The sequence below is a fragment of the Ovis canadensis genome, chromosome 1 (assembly GCF_042477335.2).
Source record: "Ovis canadensis isolate MfBH-ARS-UI-01 breed Bighorn chromosome 1, ARS-UI_OviCan_v2, whole genome shotgun sequence".
NCBI lineage: Eukaryota > Metazoa > Chordata > Mammalia > Artiodactyla > Bovidae > Ovis > Ovis canadensis.
This window is the reverse complement of record NC_091245.1, coordinates 112125158-112152337: the sequence shown is the minus strand read 5'-3', so window position 1 is coordinate 112152337 and position 27180 is coordinate 112125158. Positions and strand designations below refer to the sequence as shown.

At 54.4% G+C, this 27180-nt stretch overlaps 1 protein-coding gene and 1 long non-coding RNA gene across 3 annotated transcripts; one reads left to right on the top strand and one right to left on the bottom strand.

Moving 5' to 3' along the window:
- Positions 1–287: 287 nt before the first annotated feature.
- VANGL2 (VANGL planar cell polarity protein 2) lies at positions 288–25315 on the bottom strand. The gene is made up of 8 exons (XM_069545734.1): positions 25019–25315; positions 9852–10112; positions 9593–9713; positions 7114–7721; positions 6233–6369; positions 5598–5733; positions 1423–1654; positions 288–632 (listed from the first exon to the last, which is right to left on the bottom strand). Exons 2-8 carry the CDS (start codon positions 9920–9922, stop codon positions 372–374), a joined length of 1566 nt encoding a protein of 521 aa, XP_069401835.1. The 5' UTR covers positions 9923–10112; positions 25019–25315; the 3' UTR covers positions 288–371.
- Positions 17137–18832, top strand: LOC138430120 (uncharacterized). Of its 2 annotated transcripts, none has more exons than XR_011253009.1 (3): positions 17137–17244; positions 17392–17450; positions 18542–18832. It is a non-coding gene; the product is annotated as an uncharacterized lncRNA (long non-coding RNA). The 2 variants fall into 2 exon arrangements; XR_011253004.1 differs by lacking the exon at positions 18542–18832 and adding an exon at positions 17869–18045.
- Positions 25316–27180: the final 1865 nt, after the last annotated feature.

Below are 27180 nucleotides of genomic sequence, written 5' to 3'. Positions count from 1 at the left end.
TGGAGAGAACTGCTATAAGAACCTGGGTTCGAGTGGGGCTCTGCCGGGCCCTTCCAGAAGAGACTGTTGGCGGGGAAAGGAGAGGGTGAGAGGCACTGATTCCTGCAGGGCCCGGAGTGACACAAAAGTGAGGGGGTGGGGGGAGGGAGGGGGACTTCCCAGGCACCGTTGACAGCAGGATGGTCTCTCCAGGTTTGCATGGGGGTAGTAAGGATGGGGGAGGAGACGGGAGGGGGAGGGGGGTAATTCAAGTAAAAAAAAAACTAGAGCAAGAGGAAGAAGGGCTGCGGGGATGTGGCAGGGCCTGGGAGGCACGCCCCCACCGCCACCACAGGAGCCCCCCACACCTCCCAGTCCCCCTGCTCTTGCAGTCACACTGAGGTCTCAGACTGCAGCCTCATGACAAACTTGTGCGACTTGGGGTCCACAAATTCCTCGGAGAGTTTGAAGAATGGGACCTTCTTGGTGCTGACCACCAGGCTGAAGTCCTGGCGTTTCAAGAGAAAAACAATGCCATCCTTGAGCCCATTGGTTACCGGCTCCTCGCTCACAAGTGTCCACTGTTTGGCCAGCCAGCGTTCCTTGTGATACTGGATGGTTGGTCCAGCTGCCAGGTACCGCTCCAGGAAGGCCTGAGGAAGCGAGAGGGGACATCTCAGGAAATTTTCCCTCCTACCTACCCACCTCCCCTTTACCCCTCTGGGGGGTAAAGCTTCCAAAGACCACCAAGATGTCCCAAGCTCACTCTATGCATACGATCTCAGAGTGTTAGAGCAGGAAAGGGCCTGAGATCATCTGTCTGGGACCCTGGTTTATCAGTGCAGGAGCGAGATCCCACAGAGGTGGTGTGGCTCAGCAGGGTCAGGTCTGGGACTGGCTCTCCTGACCCCCACATCCCCTGCTCTTCCCAGGTACCTGCTATGACCCAGGAAAGCCCTCCCTTGTACTCCTTTCTCTCCCTTCTGCTCGAGTGGGTAGCACTCAGCAGAGCTGCACCAGCAGAAAGCTAGAGGCATCACAGTTGAAGTGCAACATCTGTAGTGACCTGTTCCCCAAAGATGGCTCAGGGGAGGCAATTCTAGGAAGCTGGCCACAGAACTGAACGGTGGAACTGGCTCAAAGAGAGCATGGAGCAAACCACGTCTGGTGGGATTTGGATCTGAAAATTCTGGAACCTCTACAGAGAGGAGAAATAGGTCTCAGTTATTTCCCAAATGGTCCCCGAATTCCCTCTTCTCAGCACCTAAGAATGCTACCCCATTCAGAGATGGAGCAGATGGAGTAGGGATGGGAGACTATAAGGAGGTAGGGACAGGAGAGGGATGGAGGATAGGGAAGGAAGTGAAAGAATCAGGGAGAGGAAGCAGAAGGGAAGGGGCCAGAGTCAGGGAGAGAGAGAGGATGCTAGGGCAGGGGGCGGACCTTGGGCGTCATGTCATGCGTGATGCAGAACTCAAGGTGCTGCAAGATGCTCTCCATGGTGTGGTAAGGCTGCTGCTTGGTCGTGCGAAGGTACTTCTGCATGGCACGGGCCATGGATGCGAAGATGGCCTGGGCTGCCTCCCGGGGGTCCATCACCTCCCTGGGGTTCTTCTGCTCCTCTTCCTGCAGCCGCTTAATGTGGGTGAAGGCCTCCTCCACTGCCACCACAAGCCTGGGGGAGACAAGGGGTGTGGACCAGGCTCCCACCTCTCATCTTCCCCCCGACTTCAGCCCTCCAGCAGCTTGAGAGAGGTCAGGCCTTTGTGCTTTGCCTGAAGCTATAGGCTCTCATCTGGACTCAAGAACCAGGCTTTGGAGGCTGTGTTTGTGCATATGAGAATGCATGTGTATGGGTGGGAGGCAGAGGGTCTTCACCCCTCTAGAAGTAGGAAACACCTGTAGAGCTCAGTGAGCCCAGCCCGGGACCCATAGAGGACAATCCAGTGTCAAAGAGAGAGACAACTATGGATCGAACCCTAGAAAAAGCTTTCTAAATGAGCCTCCCTGAACTGCACTTCAGTGAGTGAAACGTTATTAGATATAACTACATCAAAACCACACATGTCTATTCAACCGTGATAGCATGAGCAACATTAACTAACACCTGGGGTGGGCAAAGGTAAGGCAAAAAAATGTGCTACAAATCAAGAAGGAAAAGGTAAGAACACAATAGAAAATGGGCAAAGAAGTGAACAAATAATTCATAAGAGACCTGAAAGGCCGGAAAAAGATGACGCTGTTACTAGACAGTACCAAGAAAATTAAATGTTAACAGGATACTACTTATTCATCAAAATGGAAAAAAATTAGGCAAATGTGTGTGTGTGTGTGTGTTAGTCACTTAGTCATGTCCGACTCTTTGTGACCCCATGGACTGTAGCCCACCAGGCTCCTCCGTAGGCAAATGACTATCATCCAAATACTGGTCAGGATGTTGAAAGTATTCTCTGAGTGCTAGACAGCAATAAGATGCAACAAACCAGATATACAGACAGAGTGAGTCTCAAAAATATGTTCGTAAGATGGAAGCCGGAAAAAGAAGCCCGTTTACATTAAAAGTATAGAGACGTGCAAACAAACACCAGTACTGGGGAAACCCAGGAACCTGGGGCTTCAGGTAGCTTAGGATAGGGTTCTGGGCCAAGTACACATGCGGATCTGGGTAATTCTGCTGTATCTCTGTTTATTCTTTTGCCTCCCTGAGGGGCTCAATAAAGTTCCTTTAGAAAAGATCCCTTTGTCTTAGGTGAACCAAGGGGAAAAGTTTTCTCTTGGCTACAACCAAGGTAATGGGGAAGGAAAGGGTCCCCTATGGTAGCAGCAGCCCAGGAGGTCCAGAGATCATGGTCAAGGCAGAAGGCAGAGGAGGCAGGGAACTTTTCCAGCTTCCTTCCCATGGCAACTGGAGACTTGTGCAATGTCACAGAAATGGGGCTGCTAATCTTCCATCTACTGCAGCCTCGTGTAAAAACAGGATCAGATGCTGGAGAAAAGGGAACCCTCTTACACTACTGGTGGGAATGTAAAGTGATATAGCCACTGCAGAGAACTGTATGGAGATTCCTTTAAAAATTAGGAATAAAACTACCATATGATCCAACAATCCACTACTGGGTGAATAACCTGAGAAAACCATAATTCAAAAAGACACATGCACCCCAATGTTCATAGTATATACTAGTAGATACAATAACTAGGACATGGAAGCCACCTATTTGTCCATCAACAGAGATAAAGATGGGGTATGTATGTGTGTGTGTGTATGTATATACATATACATATACATATATATATACACACACACATATATAATGGAATATTACTCGGCCATAAAAAAGAATGAATTTGAGTCAGTTCTAGTGAGGTGGATAAACCTAGAGCCTGTTATACAGAGTGAAGTAAGTCAGAAAGAGAAAAACAAATAAAGTATATTAATGTATATATATGGAATCTAGAAATCGGTATTGATGAGTCTATCTGCAGGGAAGGAATGACGATGCAGATATAGAGAATGAACTTATGGACACACTGGAGAGAGGAAAGAGTGGGATGAACTGACATATACACACTGCCATGCATAAAACAGATAGCTGGCGAGAAAGTGCTCTATAACCCAGGAAAGCCAGCCTGGCGCTCCCTGACGACTTAGAGGGTGGGCTAGCGGGAGAGGAGGGAGGCGATATATGCACAATTACGGCTGATCTCTGCCACTCTCTGCACCTTCTGGCAGAAATCAAAAATCACTTTATGGCAGAAAGTGAAGAGGAACTAAAGAGCATCTCGATGAAGGTGAAAGAGGAGAGTGAAAAAGCTGGCTTAAAACTCAACATTCAAAAAAGTAAGATCATGGCATCCGGTCCCATCACTTCATGGGGAAACAATGAAAACAGTGACAGATTTTATTTTCTTGGGCTCCAAAATCACTGCAGATGGTAACTGCAGCCATGAAATTAAAGGACACTTGCTCCTTGGAAGTAAAGCTACGACCAACTTCAGTTCAGTTCAGTTCAGTCACTCAGTCGTGTCTGACTCTTTGCAACCCCATGAACCACAGCATGCCAGGCTTCCCTGTCCATCACCAACTCCCAGAGTCCACCCAAACCCATGTCTGTATGACCAACTTAGACAGCATATTAAAAAGCAGAAACATTACCTTCGCCAACTAAGGTCCATATAAATCAAAGCTATGGTTTTTCCAGTAGTCATGTATGGATGTGAGAGTTGAGCTATAAAGCTGAGCACTGAAGAATTGATGCTTCTCAACTGTGGTGTCAGAGAAGACTCTTGAAAGTCCCTCAAGGAGATCACACCAGTCAATCGTAAAGGAAATCAGTCCTGAATATTCACTGGAAGGACTGATGCTGAAGCTGAAACTCCAGTACACCTGAAAATCCAATACTTTGGCCACCTGACTCATTGGAAAAGACCCTGATGCTGGGAAAGATTGAAGGCAGGAGGAGAAGCAGATGACAGAGGATGAGATGGTTGGACGGCATCACCGACTCAATGGACATGAGTTTGAGCAAGCTCTGGGAGTTGGTGATGGACAGGGAAGCCTGGTGTGCTGCAGTCCATGGGGTCGCAAAGAGTCGGACACGACTGACAGACTGAACTGATGGCTGATTTGCACTGTTGTACAGCAGACACCAACACAATTTATAAAGCAATTTTCCTCCAATTAAAAGAAAACTTTTTAAAAACTAAAAAAAAAAAAAGGAACAGGGTCAGGGCTACCTTCTTCCTTCAAAGCCTGGAGATCACGTGTGAGGAAGGGCAGAGTCCCAAGACCCTCCGTTCCTCCCCTGTAGAAATACCAACAGATGAAGGGCCCTGGCAAGCAGTCGACACCAAGAAAGAATCTTCAGGCATGAACAGCATTCACATAACAATGTGAACAGGAAAAAGGGAAGCATGAGGACAATGTTTAAGAATTTACCAAGATATGGGCACTAGAGCCTCATTTTTTGCAGGAAAAATGTACCATCTGCTGAGCATGCCTCCAAGATCTACTGGAAGGAGAACTGGTCCAGCCTTGGTCCCTGCCACTGCCAGGGAGGCTCACGGGCTTTAACGGTCCCTGCCCCACGGTGCAGGCAGAACTCAAAGGCCCCAACCACCCCCACCAGATCCCAGTCCCCTGGTTATCCAATAATCTTGGTATGTTTTGCAGAGGTAATGAAAGTGTCAAGTTGGCTGACTTTAAAATAAGGAGATTACCCTGCAGGTAATCTTCATCACGAGCCCTTTGAAGTGGAGTTCTCTCCAGCTGGTGGCAGCAGTCAGAGACCTGGTCTTGCTGGCCTCGAGGAAAATTGCCTATGGGTCCAGGTGACCAGGAATTGATTCTGCCAGCAACCAGTGAGCTTGGAAGGGGACCTGGGCTAAAACTAGATTTGTTCTCGCTTTCAGTTCACCTGTGCCTGACTCTCAGGACTGCAAGACAGTAAGTGTGAGCTGTTTCACAGCACCCAGTTCATAGTGACTTATTAAGGCAGCACCAGAAAACGAACGCACACATCCCATCCACATCACCATCGGTTACAGAAGCCAGGTGGCTCTCCTCTCCCCAGCCTCCCAGCAGCCCCGCAGCAGCCCCACTCCTCCCCGAGACCCACCTGGCCCTCCGCTTGCGCACCCTCCGCTCATGCTCGGCCTCCTCGTAGTAGTACTCGTTGTGGCTGTTGTCCCGCCTGCGGGCCGCCGCTGCGATCACAGCTCGGGACTGACCCGTGGAGTTGTTGGTACTGTTTTCTGTGCAGAAGCAGGAGAGAGAGTTTGGTCCCTTCAGAGCGCCACCTTGATTCCCACTCCAGGAAGTCTGGGGCCAGCCCCCCGACATGTCCAGAGGAAGCCGTGTCCACCCCCCAGGAACACCTCCCTTTCCCAGCCCTCCTGGCCACGACGTCTGGGCAAGGCCCACAGGAAGGCCTCAAGGAGGGCGCCAGAGGGCAGGAGTCCCGCAAGGGCTCCTCCCCAGTGCGGGAGGGTCGGGCCTCCGAGAGCGAGAGCTGAAGGGCAGACACAGCGGAGCCAGAGGAAGGGGACGCACGGTAGCATAAAGGGAAAGAGAGCAGAATCAGCAGCTAAAACCAGCCACCTGGTGTGGAGGGAGAGGACAGAACGGGAGGGGCTGGAACACAGTCTGAGGAAGGAGAAAGCACGGGAAGAAGGGTGAAAGAGAAGCGGGAGGCAGGAACTTGGGAGTCCTGCTTGGGAGGAGACCAGGAGGCCAAGGAGCAGGGCCGCTCACCCTCTCCGAGGGAATACACCTTGAAGCCAGACACTTTCTTGGCCAGGACGGACTTGGGCAGGTTGAGGAGGGCAGGGTTGTAGACAGGGAAGTCATGGTAATACTTCTCCAGGATCCACACTGCCACACGCTGGATGCTGCGGGGGAGACAGCAGGACGGGCAGGCAGAGAAGACAGACAAGGGGCGCGGGGGAGGGACACAGCAGGGCGGGTCAGCAGGGCAGGCAGAACAGAGGGCAGGGACAAGCTGCTTCCAAGAGGCCTGGCTCGGGGCCTGTGGTCTACTCACCAGACCCCTAAGCCTTCCCCAGGGCTGGGCCTGCTACTCCTTCCCTGCTGTGCTGAAGCCCAGGGGAGCGAGGGCATTGGGCCAGGATCCCCAGCCAGGGGTCACCTCCTCCCCTCCAGCATTCCCCTGAAGATTCCCTGCAGGACTAATGATAATCTAGGTGGCCGGGGCGGGGGGGGGCATCCTGCCCACAAGTTTGGGGGGCCGAAGAACCTTCCTCCTTATCTTTTCCCTGGGGGGCCCTTCCTCTTGCCAGCTCATCTGAGTCCCCTCAAGAGGCTGCGCCTCCAAGAGCTAGAAACGCGGTGATTCCAAAGAATCACACCTGTCTCCTCTTTGGTCCATCCCTCTGTAAGATCCCCAATCTCTGTTCATCTATTCACTCCCAGCTCCTAACTCCCACCCTATCTGCTCCAGGACCCCTCAAGCAGCAAACACTATTGAAAACCTTGAATGTGCAGAGCACAGAACTGCCCACCCAGTCCTCTGAGAGCACCACCTCCGGCCCAGCCATCACACCCCGCCGCCCTGTGCCCTGCAGCCCCCTCCGCCCCCACCCCAGGCCGGGCTGCCTGTCCCCACGCGCTTGCACCTGAGATGGCCCACGTTGTAGAAGCGGCTGGCCCCGTCGGTGGAGCGCACGACCTTGAGCGTAAACTGCGGCTGGAGCTGGCGCAGCTCCAGCAGGACCACGGCCAGGTAGTGCACAAAGAGCAGGGCGTCCACCAGCGACACGGCAAACTGCACCACGCCCTGGTAGCTGCGCTCGCGGGCGTCCAGGATGCGGACACCGTAGAAGAGCCAGTAGGACACGACGAGCAGGAAGACGAGCACCATGAGCAGGGCGCGCAGCACGAAGACGCGCGGCAGAGCGGCCTTGGGCCGGCGGAAGAACAGGGCCCAACTGCCCAGCAGCAGGATGAGCAGCTTGAAGGCCACGGAGATGAAGAGGCCTTCGCAGGCCGTCCCGCACGGCTCCAGCTCCTCCCGCCACAGCAGTGGCGGCAGCAGCAGGAAAGCCAGAGGCGTGAGGAAAGAGAGCAGGGCCAGCGTAGCCCCCGCCGCCACACCCAGGTGCCGGGAGCAGTCCAGCGGGACGCTGTCTTCCATGTCCTTGGCGATGCGCGTGAGGTCATCGTGGGAGATGCTGTGCTCCGAGGTGCCCGTTACCACTGTGGTCGTCTCCCCCCAGTTGTCGTCCTACAGCCGGGGCGGTCGGAGCAGCCGTGGTGATGGGGAAGAAGAGGAGGAGGAGGAGGCAGGGACACGGGAGAAGAGGTGAGTGGGAAGAAGACAGCAAAGCAGGGAGAGGAGAAAAGAGAGTAATCAACACACACGCAGCCATCCAAGTATTTACTGAGCTCCACTGTCAGAGGAGCCTGGCGGACTACGGTCCATGGAGTCACACAGAGTCGGACCCAACTGGGAGACTAACACTTTCCCTGCATGCCCGAATCTGGCCCCTGCAGGGATGGCACATCTGAGACCTGGGCCCTCAGAGAGCTTCATGCCGTCAGCCAACCAGGAAAAACCTGCACATGCACCCTCAGAACAGAGGGTCCAAGAGAGATGCCCAGGAGCTGCTCAGAGAGTGGGATCTGGGGTCAGACTCTCCAGGCGAAGCAGGCAGGCTCGAGCAACCCACTTGCAAGGCCAGGATGAACCATGCTGTGCTGTGCTAAGGTGCTTCAGCCGTGTCCAGCTCTTTGCGACCCTATGGACTGTAGCCCATCAGGCTCCTCTGTCCATGGGGTTCTCCAGGCAAGATTACTAGAATGGGTTGCCATGCCCTCCTTCGGGGAATCTTCCCAACCTAGGGATCAAACCTGAGTCTCTTACATCTCCTGCATTGGCAGGTGGGTTCTTCACCGCTAGCACTACCTGGGAAGTCCAAGGCCAGGTAGGCAGTAGGTACCTGTCCTCGGAGCATGGAGGGCCACTCGAGGATCTGGTTAAGGGAATGAGCTGACCAAGGCAGCATGGGGGAGAGGAGAGGACACCGAGAGGGGATGGGGAGGTGAGAGACTAGCGCAGGGCATGCGAGACACGGTGCAGACTCAGGGCCACTCCGGGTCGCTGGTCTGCCCGGCTGACTCTTCTGGCCCATCTGAATGCCCACCACATGGGCATTTCCCAAGGAAAGGGGAGTCTGAACGGAAGGCAGAAAGTGGAGGCACTGCCTTCTCAGCTCAGGAAACCCGTGAGTAACCACAACCACTATACCTACACGTGTGCTCCAAGTTTCAAGAGCCTGGGCACACGCCCCAACAGAAGAGCTGATCAGGCTCACTTCAAGAACTCAGGAGGCCAGGTCTCTGGGAGAAGACAGGATTGGGAAAGAGGGAGAAAGATCATTTCCTTTAGGTACTTCCTGGGGCTTGGAAGCCCCAGGAATCCCCAGAGTCTCATGCCTCGAGATCTCCAGCTCCCTAAGATGCTCCTAAGGAGGAGGAATGATACATAGACCACCTCAGTCATCCCAAATCCTGCCTCTTCCCTCTTCTAGCACTGGGTGCTGCCTCCTGCCCTCCCTGCCAGGGGCACACAGACGGCCAGAGAGGCCAGAGCAGGAGCAACGAGCCGAAAACCCCCTCCCATCTCCCCAAGCTCACTTCCTCCCCTTTCTCCATCAACTCCTCCCTCTGACCAGCAGGTGCTATTCTACAGTCAGACACCAGAGGGCACCAGAGTGTCCAGAGGAAACGGGGCTGCCACACCTCCAGCCCCCACCCACCACCGGCCTCCCACTCCACACTCCCAGCCCCCTAACTGGCTGGCATGAGCCCAGAGAAGAGGCAATTCCCATTACACAGCCCAGGTCACATGGGCCATAAAAGATGAAGAAGGCTGCTGCTTCCAAAGGGATCTCTGAATTCTACCAAGATTCTACAGAATTCTACTAAGATGAGGTCCTACCTTGGAACCCTTAACAGGGGTATGACCCAAAATGCCCTCCTTTCTCTGTCGAAAGAGGCCAGGTTTCCAGTCCCTTCCCCTTTTGGATGGACCTCCAGCTTCTCCAGAGATCCGAGTGGAAACACCTGGTCCAGACCTCAGCCCCTGACGCTCACCCGCTCATCCCCTCTCGTGGACTCATTGTCCAGCAGGGGCTCCCCTGGAGCCTGGATCGTCACCGACTTGTCCCCCCGGCTCCCGTCTCGGCTCTTAGAGCGGTGTCGGTCCCGGCGGTCCCTGCAGCAGAAGGCCAGGGGAACGGGCACGGAAGGTCAAGGGGAGGACCCGTGCTTCTCAGCGGCCAGCTTCAGCCCGCCGGCCCTGTGGTGCTCCCACCCCGCTCCCCCACCTGCGTCAGCTCTCATGCACACCCACCTGTGCTTGCGGGAGCTGCGGGAGTGGCCAGACTTGTAGGAATAGCCCGAGTACTGGGACTCGGTGTCCATGGCGTCCGAACGCCGCGCCTTGTAGCGCTCCAGGGCCACAGGCTGGGGCCTTCTGGGGGGCCCCCCTGCCACCTCCTTCAGCACCGGCTTCTTCAGGCCAAGGGGCACCTTCAGGAAATCAACCGTCACCCTGAGGGACTCTATTTTGCTGGACAGGTGGGCTTGTCTCAGAGAAAATCAAGCGGCGCTCCTGAGGAAAGGAAGCAGCTGGTTGGGGTGGGGCTGGAGCTCTCTGTGGGGTCAGAGCAGAGAGGGAGGCCGTGCCCAGGAAGCAGCAGCAGGAAGCTCAGGGGAGCCTCGCTCCCACCTGAGAATGTGCCCCCCAGGCTCCTGCTCTGTCCAGTGGGCCCAGTTCCTCCCGCCCTGCCTCCTAGAAAGAGCAGCCCCAGACTGTGCTCCGGGGTGGGGGAAGATGACAGCAAAGGCCTCCCAGAATGACCCAACTCTGGACTCCCTGCAGGCAAGAGCTGGGCAGCACTTTCCTATTCTCGGCCAGGAACACTGGAGAACGTGGGTTCTGGCCAGGCCAACTGGCTGGCCCAGTGTAGACCGCAGCAGGAGGCAGCTAGCTTCAGTCCAGAGGCTACCCCAGGCCTCTCATCTCCTCCCATTCTTAATGCCTGAGTGCCCACAGGGGGCTGCCTACGGCTGCTTCTCTTGGCGTTGTCTCCCCGGCATGTATGTCAAACATACCCACAGTTACTGTGAGGTTAAGCTGGCTGCTCCCCTTAAGGCTGTGTGTGTGTGTGTCTGTGTGTGTCTGTGAGTGGCCTGACTTGTGTGCGTGCACAAATGTGCTCACATGGCCAGGGTGAAGAATGTAAACTACAGATCACGTGCTGAGGGGCAGGCGGGGAAGGTAAGCAGAAACCATTCTCTAAAAACCGGACATCCTGAACCAGGCAATGTCACGAGCTTCTCTGATCACTGTGGACCTAGGGGCAGTGTCTTTCTTCCACACTTTCACCTTCTGGTTCAGCAGAGGAGAGGACCTCTCCGTCTCCCATCCTCCCTAACTCTCACCCAACCCTGTTTACCACCTCACAACCCAGCCCCGAGCCCTTCACAAAAGCCCCCTTCACTCCCAGCACCCAAAGGTACATCTCTGGGCACTGAGCAGTTATTCCCCACCTTTGCTCACTGAGTCGTCACCTCTTGCTTAGGCCCCATCAGGAAACCATATCCCCTGCCAAGCCCTGAGCACAGTGGGGAAGAAACCCCAGATTCACAGCCCAGCAGGGTTGGTGCATGTAAACAGGTGCATAGAAACAACTAACTACATCAGAGATGAAAGGAGAAGGACAAGGACAGTATGACAGACAAGTCTGGGGAGCAGGGCTCCTTTAAACTGAGTGGTTCTGGAAAATCTGAGAAAACAACAACCAAGCCTGAAGGAGCACAGGGGCTAAGCAGGTAGAGTGGAGGGGAAAGCCTGCAGAGCAGACAGCCACCCACAGGAAGGCCAAAGGCAGCAGAGAGTTGGGTGGCCCAGTGGAGCCAACTGGGTATGAGGGAGGGAGAGGCAATGGAAGGTGAGGCTGAAGAGGTGGCCAGGGGTCGGGGCATTGCAAACCCCAGGGGTGAGGGAAAGAGTGCGCGCATACTAAGTTGCTCAGTCATGTCAGACTCTTTTCGACCCCATGGACCACAGTCCACCAGGCTCCTCTGTCCATGGAAGTCTCCAGGCAAGAATACTGGAGTGGGTTGCCATGCCCTTCTCCAGGGCATCTTCCCGATCCAGGGATCGAACTCGCATCTCCTGTGACTCCTGCACTGCAGGCGGATCCTTCACTGCTGAGCCACCGGGGAAGCCCCAGGTTGCAGGAAGAGCTAGGTTAATTCAGTGGGAAGCCTGGGAAGGGTTTTAGGTCTCCAGACAGAGACTGGAAAGAAGGGAAGGCAGAAGCAGGGAGACAAGGAAGGAGGTGACTGCAGTGATGGGGCAGAGCAGCACACGAGGTGTGAAATGGTCACATTCGTGACATATGCTGGGCAGGACCAGCAGGACTTAACTGGACTGGCTGAGGGGGAGGGGACCACCAAGATCTCTGGCCTGAGTGTGAGAGGAGGTGGCAGTGCCATTTCAGCTGGGGAGGAATTGGTGAGTTTGGTTTCCAGCATGCTGAGTTCATGCCTGTGAGACGGGCAGTTAAACAGGCAGCTGAGTGTCAGAGGAGCTAGACTCAGAAGAGTCTGAGCTGGAGGTATGGATGGTGTGCAAGGTCAAGGGAATGAATGAGACCACCCAGTGAGAGGGTTAAGTAGGGGGTCCCTTAGAACCCCAACATGTAAACACATCCGAGGACACAGAACAGGCAAAGGGGCTGAGGCCATGAGGCCAGAGGAGCAAGGAGACCCGAAGAGCGGGCTCTTGTGCAGCCAAGAATTACTGTTCCAAGGTGGGAATAAAATCAGCCAAGCCAAGTGCTACCACGAGGTCGATTCTGCTAAGAACTAAAATGAATTTGCCTTATGTAGCTGTTAACTTTTCTCCAACCGAACTGAACCATCAGTGACTTGAGAATAAGAACCATGATTGGTACGGACTTGCAGCCTCCACCTCTCCATCGGCACGCGGCTAGGAACTGACACCGCCTGACTCTCGGGGAAACTGCAAACACTGAGGGAGATGAAATAAATGCTACCTCCATTCATTCATCTTCCTCACAGAGGTATGTGGAGACACTCCATGGCCTGGTGATATTTGTCCATAGCCCCACATCAAGACAAGTATACGACAAAGACACACTCAGGCAACGGAGACAACATCTTCACCCACCCACCCTAAACCCTTCTAGAGACCTTCGCCACAGACAAGGCCCTATTCACCTTCTTACCTGCAAATTATGTTGTACTCCTCTACCCCATCTCCCAAGAACCCATTCCCTGATATAGTTCAGACACGTCGCCTGTATCTCTCCTGCTGTGGTTCAGCCCATTCTTTCCAGTCTTCCTCCTACAAACTCAATTTCACCAGGAGATTCAAAGAGAACACATGGGTGACAGGGTGAGGGAAGTGGAAAAATTAAGAGGAAAAGGACTGCCATGGCCTCGAGTCTAGACAGAGACACAATAACCCAGACTCTCTGAATTCTCACATCTGCCAGAGGAGTCAACAGCAAAAAGAGCCTGGGATCTGCCCCCGAGTATCTGAGTTTAAAACCTAACTCTCCCACGGAGGAGCTGTGTGTTCATGCGCAAGTTACTTAACTTCGCTGTGCTTGGCGGCCTGGTAGGCTCATTGGTAAAACAGGGGAAATGATGTTTTATCAACACCTCATGGGGTTGTTGTTAAGTATACTGGGGATAAAAGAAGTACTTTAACAAACTGCTCAGCAAGTAATAAGTTAGGCAATTAATACAATCTGACTTCACGGTCACTCCTGCTCCAATCCCCAGACACTTCCTCTAAGACTTGGGAAAAAGGTGGTATAAATAAATCTTGCTGCTTGTACAACTAAAGTCACACACACAAACACTCACACATACACAGCAGATCAGAACCACCACTTCAAACACAGCCAGGAGGGAAGCTGATGCCATTGTGCTTCCCCTACAGATAAATTTCAAACCAGACAGGGTGCCAGTCCCCTCCCAACCCTTTGTTCTAAACTGTTTCAGCCTAGAGCTCCCTACCTTCCTCCCAGCTGCTGATTAAAGGCCCAGCATAAAACTGGCTCCCCTGGCCTGCTTCTCCCACTCCTACCAACCCAACTCAAGGTATTCAGAAAGCACCCAAACATGCTGCTCCCTCCCCTTCCAACAGAGAGGCCAAAAATGAACCCAGTTTCTGAGACCTTTGCCTGCTGTCTCATGGAGCATCCCAGGAATCTAACCCAAGCACTGGAGAGGCTACGGGGAGGGACTTAGGTTGAGAAACAAGAAGGGCAGAAGTTCCCCTTGTTTAATCGGGCCCAGGAATCAGGGGTTTGGAGGGTCTCCCAGGTGGGCAGCATTCCCAGGGAAGAGGGTGGGGGAGGGGATCACTGGATGGGATCAACAAGTGGAAATATGGGAGGCAGGACGGACCCGGACCGGGAGGGAAGTCCGGACTTCGTCCAGGGCAGGGAGGGCCCTGGTTTAAAGGGTGGGAGGCTGTAAAAGGGAATATTTTCCACTGCTTTTCACCATGCCCCCAACCCCACCTCAGACACAAAAACACAGTGACTCGGCCCCCTGCTCAGGCCAACCATGGATTATCTGGGGTTAAAAACAGGCCAGAGAGGAGTGAGGGAAGGAAGAGAAAGTCTGTCACAAAAAGGAGACCCTTCTCCCCTCCAAAGGCCTTTCAGAAATAAAATTAATGGAATGTGTCTCAGTATCATCCCATGAGGATTGGGGTGAGGACCGGGGGGAGAAATGTGGGGGCTTTTGTCCCTGCTGCCCAGCTTCTCCCACATTGATCACCATGGCAACCAAAGCCCCCCGTTGCCTAGGTGATGGCAGCCAGGTCCTGGAACCCATACCCAGCATCCAAAGCGAGAGAGGTTATGGAGGTGGGGGGGTAGGGACAGAGCGGGAGAGAATGGGGTTTCTCCTCTGGCGGCCCCAGCTTTTGTATAAGCTCTGGGATCAGGTTTCTTCAGGAAACAATCAGAGGCCTTTGGAAAAAATACACTCAGAACCTGGCAACAGGCAGAGGGAGTAAGGCCCTGGGTAGACTGGGAGGCATGGGAGGGCTTGGTGTTGGCCAAAAGGCAGACCAAGACTAGACCCATCCACACTGCCCCACTCGGAGGAGCAGCCTAGGTGGGTGAGACCTTGGACACAGACTCAGCAGCCTCTGGCCAGGCGCAGGCTGAGGACCAGAAGGCGGGCGGCTCTGGCCACCACCTCTCCCCACTGCTCTAGGCCACCACACCACTGGTCCCAGCTCCTTTCAAGAGTGGGGAAAGAAGGCAGTGATGACGACCCGGACAGGGCTGGGGAAAGCAGTGGGGGCAGGGCAACCAGGCGGAGAAGGGTGGGGAGGGACAGAACAGATACGCACCCGGAAGACAGGCCCGGGAGTTCCAGACCAGTGCTGCCACGGAAGGCCCTCGCAGAGAAGTCCAGAACGAACTTCCAGCTGCAGCGGGCAAGAGGAAGAGGAAGAGGACAGGAGGCCAAAGTTCTCCTCTGACAGGGGCAGCACTCTGGCCGGACCATCTTTTAAACAAATGGCCTTCCTCTCCTCAGCCCAGGACAGGGGAAGGGTGGTCCTGCCTGGATGCAAGGAAATGGACGTGATCACCCCTTCAGACCTCTCCTGCAGAGTTGTCTGTGGACCCTTGCCCACGAAAGGTCTCTGGTTCCTGTAGCCTTCAAAAAGGCTGAATCGCCGTGCTGTACATCTAACACTAACACAGCAGTGCAGATCAACTATACTTCAATTTTTCTTTAAGCGTCTGTTTTTAAGAACCCAGGTCTTACTGCATGTACCGTGCACCCATCTCCCCACTAAGACCCATGGGAGGCGTGGACATGTTGGCCTCCAGCCTCATGGCTCCCTAGGCGTCCCCCACCACAGCCTCCGTGTCCAAGGCTATCAATGTGAGTTCCACCCAAAATGCTGGGTGCCCACCCTCCAGAAGGCCCGCCTCCCAGCCCGGTATCCAAGGAGCTAGATGTCTGTCCACAGAGACGGAGCCCCTTGCCAAGACATCAGCTAGCGGGAGGCAGGGCAGTTTCCAAGTCACAGCTGACTGTCCAGCTTGGTGCTCCCCTTGCCATATCGCTCCGAGTCTCACGGGCATGCTCAATCCAGGCCGCCCTCTCAGACACTGGTGGACACAGGAGGTGTCTGGTGTTGGGATTGGGGGAGGCAGCCCCTAACACTCTCACACGGAGGAGAGGGAAGTGCCAGGGCCTCTGACCGCGCCCGCATCATTCCCCATGCTCACCCTACCCACCACAGGAGGAACAGTGGGCTGACCCACGCAACTCTTGGTAGACTCCAGCACTAACGCAGAAAAGGCCCTCCAAGGTGCGACCCCAAGCTTCACAGATGAAAAGGTAGGGCCCAGAGAAAAAAGGGCACTCGCTCCTGGTACTGCATCTGAGGCAGCCCTTTCTGGCCTCTTTGCTAGAAAGACCTCACTGACACTGGGACTCGGATGTGCTCCTCTCAGAGTGAGACCAGGTCTCTCTCTGGCACTCCTTCCAGACTCCGGTTCTTGAAACAGCCAAGACTAGAAGATGGCCAGGACAGGAGGGAATTCACTGGCTTCTGCCTGTCCCTTCTTCTCTCTAGTGACATGGAGACAGAGACTGGACAGGCCTCAGCTTGTTGAGACAGTTGAGACTGAAGAGCCCCTTGCCCTAAAGAGGTAGTTCCCTTGCCCACCCAGCAACCACTCCTGCCTGAGGATCTCCACGTTTCCTCGTCATTCCCATGTAGCCGTGCACCGGGGACAAGCCCTCCATCCCAGAAGGCCCATGCTGGGTTCTCTCTACCACAAACAGCTGAGGCACAGAGTGGGCCAGGACCAGCCCCAAGCCCTAGACCAAAAGGGGGTTTCGCCCCCAGCCTTCATTCCTGTACCCTGAAAAAAACAGTGTCCTTAAGTGACAATACAGTCCAGGGGGCCAGAGAGAACAGTTGGATCTCAGTGGGCCGAAGGGTAAGAAAGAGCTGGACCCAAGAGTCCAAAAGCTGGCACTGAGCCCCGCCCCCGCCCTATAAACCCGGCACTCTCCCAGGGCAGCCTCAGACATGAGCTCACCATCCTGAGAGCCCTAGGGCAGGGGGCAGGATCCCTCTCCTCCCTGGGCTGAGTACCAGGGAAAGGCCCATGCTTGGGTCACTCAGACAGCCCATGCGGCTGTTCACCACCAGACCCCGGTGCAAGGAGCCTGCCGGGGAGGGCGGCAGGGGAGCCTCAGACTGGGCTCCTGGCCAGGATACCTGAGCTGGCGTTCTAGCTGAAAGGAGCTGGCGGAGCCAGAGGCAGGCCTTTCTCCATCTATTTCCCTCACTGCCCTCTATCTAAAGCAAGGGGGAGGCTGAGTACCCTCCAAGTCCACAAACACACTTGAACACAGATACACGCACGTGCACCCCCACACTCATATTCCCCCTTGGAAACCTGGAATGGCTCCTGACTGCCCCACCCAGCTCCACCCGCCCTGGCCAGGCAGGTTCTGTAGAGACCTGCTCCGCTTTCTCGCCAGCACCCCCACCCCCACCCCACCGCTCAAAGCCCTGCTCCCGACGCACTACACACAAGTGCACGCATGTTGCACACACACCGCAGCAGTCCATTCCCTGACTCCCCCAGACCCATTCCCAGTCCGTCTGGAAGGGAACCCTGGGTGGGAGGATGCAGCATGGGGCAGAAAGGGTGAGTAATCCCTTTGGCATCTCTCCCAGGGGCAGGCCAGAAGGGAGTCAGATGCTGAGCTGGTGAGAAGGGAACCAGGGCTCCTAGGCGGCTGGGTCCTCTGTTTAATTCTCACCCATGAGCAGCCCCCTAATTCCCACCCACCAGGATCTGGACTTCTTCCTCCCTCAGCTGGAGCAAAGGCCCAACCCCTGCGTGCCCACCAGGTAAGCTGTGGAAGAGCCAGGCAGGAAAGCGGGCCCCGAGTTGTCCTCAGGGCCAGGAGAAGGTGGACCATGGGGGGCCGACAAGCTGGGCTGACCCAGAGGCCACACCTCGCCCTCTTCTCAGCCTGCTCTCCGAGGTGGGCCCCAACCGTCCCTGACCCTGAGACCTACAAAGCCTGCTCACCCAGCCGCCGCCTCGGGGTGGGGTCAGCGGGAGTAGAAAGCAGTTTCTCAGGATGAGAAGTCAGCCACCTTAGGTCTACACGTGGATGGGAAGAGCTATGACGTGGGGACACAGGCAACAAAGGCCGGTTTGTGTGGCAGAAGCAGTAAGGTGCGAGACGCAGCGTGACTGGGGCAGGGGTGGCAGACCCGGGTCTCCCCATTCTGAAAACCTTTTCCTCCTGCTTCACTCCAGGGCCTCTGGCCTGGTAAATCACCCGGTTCTTATCTAGGAAAACCGCGCCAGCTGGAAGGCCCAAGCACCAACCAACCTCCTCCATCTTGACAAATCCACAACCTGAGGTTTTCACTCTTTCGGAGGGGCCTCAACATGCCCCAACCCTTGTATCTGCCACCCCGATCCTGGAGTAAAGCCGGTGACAAAATAAGTGCTTCTGTTCATACTCGGTTGCTTTTTAAGTCACTGCAGTCACACCTCCTCGGGCTCAGCACCTGCTTCTGCGCACCCCCACTCCTTAAAAGGCCAGAGCCCCTCCCCAGACTCCCTACACAGACACACCCTCTCTTCTAGCCAGAGTGGGGGAACCAGGAACTCTCTGGTGAAACTCTCTGGCATCTGAGGGATACTGTTAGGGGGTTGCTAGAAAATTCTCCAGGGAGAGCCAGGCCCTTCCAAACAAAACAAGACTCCATGGGTCACGGTGAGCCCCCACGTGCAAAGTGACCCAGCAGAGAGGAAGAGGCCAGCCCCCGAGAATGTTCTGTCCAGGCGGCAGGCCTGCCCCAGGCTGTGCCAGTAAGCTGCTCCACCCGGGAGACCCCCGTTCTTCCAGCAGACTGACACCCTCTCTAAGGACAGACTTCTTTTACATCTCAGGCTGACACCTGGACTCATGTCTGCTTTTCAGGAGACAGGGAAACTATTCAAGTTCAAGAATAAAGGCAATAATGAGCAAGCCTGAACAAACGAAACAAAAGGATGGAGAGGTGGAAAGAGCGCTTTGGGAAATGGAAGAGAAATGACATCAGACAGACCTGGCACAGCCTCTGAGGAGCTACATAATCTTAGATGAGCCCCTGGCCCTCTCTAAACCTACTTTCTCATCTGCTAAATAAACCTCAGTTTTCTCACCTGCAAAATGGAGATAATGGTGACAACCTCAAGAGGTGGAGGATTCAACGAAATAATGTATACAGAATATCACAGACTCAAGCACATAATAGATGCTCAATAAAATGTTAGTTTCCCACCTCTTTCTCCAATAGAGGGTGAGCAGCCAGTTTCTTTCACTCACTCCCTGTTCCCAAAACCTCACTGTGAGAAGTAAGACCCCACCCAAAATAAGACAGAACCAACACTTTGGCTACCGTGTTGGCCTCAGCCCCTATATGACGGCTGCTCTCTAACCTAGACCACACCCAGGTCTGAGAGAGCAGCCGAAACCCCTCATCCCACTCTCTGCCTCTTTCCTTGGAGGCTCCCGGATCCCTCAGCCTCTCTCTTCCCCTCCCTCCTTCCACATTTAGAGTGAGGCAGGGCCTGAGGTCTAATCACCTCCTTCTCTCCTGCAGGTGCTAAGCCCAGCTGTGTGTGGAGTGGTAGAAGGGGACCCCAAGCCTCCCGCCCCACGCAAGCCCCCAGCTTCTTCCCACTCTCCCCTCTCACTGCCCCACCCTGATTACCAGGATATCCTCGGCTCTGCTGATTCTAAGCCGCTTCTCCCAAGCCCGTTCCCAGCTGTCATGTCTGTAATTACCAGCCTTGCCAGGGGCATCAGACAGGCACAGCAACACCTAATTTCCAAAGTGCTCTTGGAAATTAAGTAGAGGCCATACGAGGCCTCTACTCTGCACCAAGCAGGGTGGAGAGAAGAATGGAGGGATTCTTCCTGACCCACCTCATTTCCCTCCAGAACACAGGAGAAAAGGTGACAGAAGGCTGCCCAAGCCAGATCAGCAAAAGACAGGATTAAGAAAAAGGGAAGGCTTCTGGGGAATGGGTGTGAGTAGGATTTACTCCCAGGCCTTTTCCTTCATCTCTGCTATCAAAATCTCCCCATGAACAGGGTCACCCACCTGGAGAGTGTGAGAGAAATTTCAGGTCAATTCAGAGAGAGGGGAAGTCAGTGCCCAGTAAAACAAGAAGATGGGTACCCACAGGGATGACGGCAGATGCATACAGGAGGGAGCTGCCCAGGAACGAGGAAAGAAAGCAAGTTTTAAAAAGTCCTATCTGCAACCCAGACTCTGAGAACACGCAATAACATCCCAGCCTCTCCTCTCCCTAATACCTCCAACCCCATCCACCACACACGGCTTTGTTTCATAGGCAAGAAAACTGAGGCCAAACCCCCAGTTAATACTTCAGGATCCAGTAACACCCACTGCATGCGGCTCCCTGGCACCCCTGCTCCTTCTTGCTCATGCTCAGCCTCTACCTGCAGCGCCCTCCCAAATCCCTCCCTGCTTGCCTAACTCATCCTTTAAATCCAGCTAAGGTGGACCCTCAGGGCTAACCCTGAATCTTCACTGGAAGGACTGAGGCTGAAGATGAAGCCACCTGACTTAAAGAGCCAGCTCAGTGGAAACGGCCCTGATGCTGGGAAAGATTGAGGGCAGGAGGAGAAGAAGGCAATAGAGGATGAGATGGTTGGATAGCATCAACGACTCGGTGGACATGAGTTTGAGCAAACTCTGGGAGATAGATAGTGAAGGACAGGGAAGTCTGGCGTGCTGCATTCCACAGAGTTGCAAAGAGTCGGACATGACTTAACCACTGAATAACAAAGTTTGATCCACACAGTGAAATATCATTCAGCCACAAAAAGGAGTGGAGTTATGATGCTCTAACGTAGATGAGCCATGAAAAAATTATGTTAAGTGAAGGAAGTCAGACACAAAGGGTCACACATTGCACCATTCCATTTACATGAAATATCTTGAATAGGTAAACCCACAGAGATAGAATGCAGGCTGGTATTTGCCAAGGGCTGGGAGAAAGGGAACGGGGAGCAACCTCTTAAGGCGTACAGGTTTCCTTTGGGGATAATGAAAGCGTTTTCAGATAGAGGCAGTGGTTGCACAACACTATAGGTGTACGAAGTGCCACTGTTCACTTTAAAACAGCTAACTTTAGGGAATCCCCTGGTGGTCCAGCGGTTAGGACTCCATGCTTTCACTGCTGAGGGTGCAAGTTCAATCCCTGATGGGGGAACTAAGATCCCACAGGTTGCATGTGCAGCCAAAATAAATCAATAACTGGCTAATTTTATGTTTTGTGAATTTCACCTCAGTTAAACAATTTCCAGTGGTCACATACAGTTATGTACAGTTGTAACAGTTGGACCATAAAGAAGGCAGAATGCCAAAGAATTGGTGCCTTCAAACTGCGGTGCTGGAGAAGACTCCTGAAAGTCCCTTGGACAGCAAGGAGATCCAACCAGACAATCTTAAGGGAGAATATTCACTGGAAGGACAGATGCTGAAGCTGAAGCTCCAGTATTTTGGACATCTGATGTGAACAGACAACTCATTGGAAAAGTCCCTGATGCTGGGAAAGGTTGAAGGCAGAAGGAGAAGAGGGCATCAGAGGATGATATAGCTGGATGGCATCACTGATGCAAAGAACATGAACTTGGACAAACTCCAGGAGATGGTGAGGGACAGACAAGCCTGGCGTGCCGCTGTCCATGGGGTCACAAAGAGTCAGACATGACTGGGCGACAGAACAACAACAAAAACTTCCAATGAAGGGCACATCTCCTCTGGGATGTCTCCCTGCCACCCACACCTGGACCAAGCACTTTTGCTCCATGCTCTGGTAGCCTCAACACACCTCCGTATACTACTCACGGGGTTACAGTGAATCGGCATGTTTATGCACGTCTGCCTTGTCAAAGCCCATCTTCTTCACCCTCCATGCCTGTACTTCACACAGCGCCTGGCAGAGAGTAGGCAGTGCCCAACATGGTCTGCCAGAAAAAGTGCAGAACCAATGTCTAGTTCTCCACCCCCCAACCCAGAACCCACTCCCTTACTAATCATCCATCAGAACATGAACCGTTCCAGTTATCACTTGGTGAGGGCGTCCCAAGTGCCAGGCACTGTGTGAAGTGCTCTCTATTACTTCATTTAATCCTCATAAACGGGCTTCCCTGGTGGCTCAGGGGTAAAGAATCCACCTGCGGTGCAGCAGTCCCAGGAGCCGCGGGTTCATTCCCTGGGTGGGGAAGATCCCCTGGAGGAGGGCATGGCAACCACTCCAGTATTCTTGCCTGGAGAATCCCCATGGACAGAGGAGCCCAGTGGGCTACAGTCCATGGGATCCCAAAGAGTCAGACATGACTGAAGTAACTTAGCACACACGCACAATCCTCATAAACCTAAGAGGTAGGGCCTATTATTAACTCCATTTTACAGGTGAGGCTTCAAAAGTTATCTAGTCTATCCAAGGTTTCAGATCTAGGAAGTGGCAAAACCAGAACTTAACTGCAAGCTGACACCCAGGGAAGGAGGCCCAATCTGGGAGGGGAAGATGGTGTCTTAAGACATCTCAGAGGCTAAGGAATGGGTTTTAAGAACTTGCCCAATGTCCTGACACTTCTAAGTCCTAATTTCAGCCAACTCTGCTGGACTCTTCACTTTGGCCTCACAGTGTGAGATGCTGGGGGAAAATAGCAAAGAAGACTGGAGATCCTCAAACTCAGGGGATGGGGGTGGGGGTCCCAGATGTCTTCCCTTTCTGCTGGAAGCTTCTATAAGTCAAGTTCATGCCCCTTTGACTGGAAGGGGCTCTTGGAAACCAAATGAGCAAATAAAAGTCTGTCCTGCTCTAGAGCCAGGGAAGGGTACCCTTCCTCAGGTCTTGAAGAAGCAGAAGGAGCCGAGGGGGCATACCAGAGAGGTCAGCCCCCAAAAGAATTAGAGGGAGAGAGGGAAGGAGCAAGACAATGGGGGCGGAGGGGCCAACTTGACCACTAGTTCCAATCTGAAGTACTTTCAAAGGCGGCCTTTCCTAAGGTCTGACCACAAGTCCTCCTCCTTGGAAGAGCTCCTCACCCTCCAAACACACCAGTATAATATATCATGCATTCAATCAGAGGACAGACACAAACAAGGTACCCCAGAGCACACCATCCTAGATTCAAGTGCCTCACTCACCCCTGGGAACCTTACCCAACGGATAGGTGTCAGGTTTGGGGCAACTATGCATTTTTTTAATCCAGTCTTTTCCTTCTCTGCCCCACTTCTAGTCCCAACATTTTCCAACTCTTACTGCTCTTATCACTTAAGAAAGGTGGGGAGCCCTGGGGGCTAAAATGCAAGCATTCCAATTGCACATGGCCCTCAAGGACTCCCATTAGGGAACTACCCAGAGACCCTGACAGGCCTGTGCCTTCACAGTCTCAGCTTCTAAAGCTGGATGCCTCGACCAGTTCCTCTGGCAGCAAGAGGAAAATGACTGAGAGTGAGATGTGCAAACAAGATGCATGCCCGCCCTTCCCCTTCATCCCAAAAGAGAAATAATAACAGAGAGAAAACAGCCCTCAATGGGCGCTTGCCTCGACATAGGGACAGCCACCCTCCTGCCAAGTTGAGCCCCCATCCATCACCCTCAGACCTGGCCCCAGATCGCATCTCCACCCCAATCATGCTTCTCACCAGGAAAAAGGGGAAAACTGTGAGATAAATCTGTACAAACTCCTGAGAAAACATCCCCCTCTGCTCTCCCCAGAGCTCCCATGCCACCTTCTGAACCCCGTGCAACAGAGAACCAAAGATGTCCGGACCAGGTCTCATCCCTCTGGACATGCTCCTTCCCCCGCCTCTATCCCATACCAGAATCCCCAGACTCCTCAGGAACTGTAGGATCCCAGAGGCAGGGCAGAGTGAGTGGGCTCTGAAGCAGCAAACTCCAAGGCGGCTTTACAAGACAAGTGGGGCCTGAGGGGGCTGAACATAGGCTGAGAAGCCAAGAATGTGGCCTCTCCAAGTACAAGAACCCAATCTATAAGGTGGAATAAGAGGATATCCCTCTGATTCTTTTCCCTGACGTCTCCAATCCCCCAGACTCCCCTTGGACTACAACCCAAATCCTTATTCCGTATTCCCCACCACGCACACAACCTTTATCTAGAAAAGCCCATTTCCCAAAACAGGTACCTCAGGGGTCTCAAATACTTAAGGCACTACCCTCAAAACCGGGGCAGGGCATCCAAGAAGCCTCAGAACCCCTCTTGGCAGGTACAGCCCTCCCTTTGGGCTCCCTGCCAAGAAAATCCGCCTGCAGAGGCAAGTGGCAGTACCCCCAACACACACTCAGAAATACTCACACCTCCTAAGGCAGGCACACGGTGGCACTTATCTATCAACACAGGTTGTACACAAGAGAACACAGATTCACTCACATCTCTTTCTAGTACACAGGTGTACACACACCTACCCATGTACACCCTATTCTGCTCTTACACACCCACTTTCCTCAGAACCTTTCCCATAAACCCCTCCCCAGTTCACACACAGAGACACACACCCCTTCCCCAGAGTATACCCATAAATACATATCCAAACACACCACACATGGATGATCAGCTGCTCCTTGCGTGCACACACACTCGGGCACAGAAAAACACCTTCATCTCCAAATCTAGGGGCCCACCTGCAGGGACACGCAGCATGTCAAGGCGCACACATACACAAAAACAAAAGAATCACGCACACTGATGCTTCACCAAGCCTCTAAAACTCACCAATGCAGAGCCCACAGCCCCTTAGACGAGTAGAGACAAGTGGAGAGAAGGATGCCGGCGCCTGTCCTCTGGGCCCCTGGATACAGTGCCGGGGTCTCCAGCCTCCAGTCCCATCCTCCAGCCGCACACACGCCTCCTCCACTCCCCTCGGGCGGCTGCCGGGACTCCACCTCACGCCCTGAACGCATACCTGCCCGGGGTCCTCCCCACACTCCTGAGGTGTGTATGCACCCCTAAACATCCTCGCCTTCCAGTACCTCCAGACTGCGATCCTTTCACTGCCTCTGCCTCCACCTCCAACACACACACTCCCGAGTCTCCAGCTCCAACCGGCTCCCCTGGGAACGCTGAGGCCCCCGCCCCGGCCCCGGGCCCAGGAAAGTCCCCGGCTCTCCAGGCCCGGGCTCCGCCCCCTCCCCAAGCGCCCCTTCCTCTCCCCAAAGTTGGGGGGCACTCCGCTGTGCAGTGGGGGGATGGACCGGAAGGGGGCTACCCCACGCCCCCTTTCCCCATAAGCCACCCCTCTCGCTCCGGGGCTGGGCACCCCTGGCCCCTTGCATGATTGTCCCTCTTTCTGTTTCTTTTTTTTTTTTTTTTTTTCAAACTTTGCTCGCGCCCCCGCGGCCCGGCACTCACCCGCCGCTGCGAACTGCCGGGTGGGCTCGGCCGGCGCCCGGCTCGGCCCGGCGCCTTTGTATCCGCAGCGTTCGGGTCGCTCCGAACTCCGCGCTCGTAGATGGGCAGCGCGGACGCTGGGGGGTGTAGAGGGGGGCTCCTGAGTCCGGTCGCCCCCTTTCCGTCCCAGACCGCTGTCTCTTCCCCCTCAGGGCCCCGGGGGCAGGGGGCCAGAGGGGAGTGGGGGCGCTCAAGCTCCCATGGCGGGACCAAGGATCAAGGAATCAGGGATCAGGAATCAGATCGGGAGCCCGCGGAGGAGGGGGAGGGGGCCGAGGGGGAGGGGACGGGAGCCGAGGGGGTGCAGGGGGCGGGGGAGCGCGCGCTCCCGGGTGCCGCCTCCCGGCTGTTCCCGCAGCCGCCGGCCCGCCCGCCGCCGCGTCCATTGTCTGCGGCCCCGCTCTTCCCCGAGTCGCCGCCTCCCCCCCAGCCCTTCGCATCCAGATGCCCGGCGGCCCCCCAGGATCCTGGGAATCGGCAGCGGGGCTGTGACCCCGGCCCGGGGCGGTGGTCTGGGAGATGCCTCGATTCCTGGGCTGGGCCCAGCCCGCAGCCCCTCCTGGGGCTGTTTCCCTCTACCTGCCTGCGGGAGACCGAGCCCCCAGACCCTCGGGGATGGCGATGTTCAATTCTTAGGGCCACAGACCCGGCTACACGAAATCCAGTGGAATCTGGGACGTGGAAAGATTGAGTTTTACCCCCCGAGGGCTGCGAGAAGAGAAAGTCATCCTTGATTTTAATTACTGGCGAGAAACGCTCCCTTCTTGCCATTCATACGGGAGTTTTTCTGACAGTCACCACCATATCCCCCCCGCTGCCCAAAATAATTTAATTACTTGGTGTTCTAGCTGCGAGCGGCGACCGCCCAGTCAGTCTGGGATGCTCTCTCATTAACACTTTTTTCCTCCCCTCTGGTTTGAGCGTTGGGATTAATTACAAAGGGAACCCTGCCCTGGGGGAGTGGGGGAGGGGGGGACGACGAGGGCGCCCGGGAGTTTGGATGGCGGGGGAGAGAGGCCCCTCCCCCAGGAAACCTCCAAGTGTAAAAATGCGTTGGCCTGTCGGGTCCCTAACCCCAAACAGGCAAGGCTCTCGTCCCCAGGGGTTTCACATATCCTGGAATTCATAGCACTACACAAGGCTTGTAGGGTATCACCAGTATCCGACATAATCAGGCATTCCTGCCTTAGCGTACACCAAGAAACCAGTTAGGTTCATGAAGTTGGGTCATAAAAGCTTTGAACCCAAAGAGATTGACCCCCATTATGAAAGTCTGGGTTTGTGAGAAGTCTATGTAGCCCTTGGAGTGAGTGAAAGCAAAAATATTATTACAATATCATTAGTATTGTGTGCAATTCTCCACTTACTTAGAATAGTAATACTTCAAAAGCACCTTTGCACACTTCTCCAGCAGGGCAAGGTCTCTCCACATTCTCAACATCCTCTGGCTTCCAATCCTGATACCTTCTCACCCAACCTGTGATTAAAAGTCTCAGGGTAGGAGACTCCCAGACTCTGTTCCTGACTTGTTTGGGGATTTTTCTCCTCTCTGATGAAAATTTTTTTTGAGACTTAATCTCATTCCCTTTGGTCATCCATTCTAACCTGACCAAAGATGAGAACAAAGTCATCTTTGTCCCCTGCACTGTGACCATTCCAATATGTCAGTCTTTAGGTCTTAAGAGAGCCTTAGGACACACTTCCCTTCTTCACCCAAACATTTGCCTTTCTTCATCCTCTTTCCCACATCACAGGTCAGCAAGTGACTCAGCACCAAGACTACATGAAATGTGCAGACTCATCATTTCAGGTACCCAAGTCCCTGCATGCATCTGAGTGCTCATGTACTGGGTGCCTATCATGGGCCAGGCCCTGGGCTGCACTGGGGGCCTTGGCGGTGCCCTTGACCAGCTGTATGGGGGACAGCTGGCAGGAGAGCTGGGGAAGGATAAAGGGAGGTAGGCTTAGGGTACTACCAGCTCTGCCCAGAGCACCCCCACACACACCCCCGTGCTGGGCAGCAAGTGTGTAATTTGACACAGTGTTAGGCTTGCCCTAGCTGCCACAGCCCTGGCTGACTATCCAGCAGGTTTACTGTGAACTGTGTTCAACATGATGGTAGC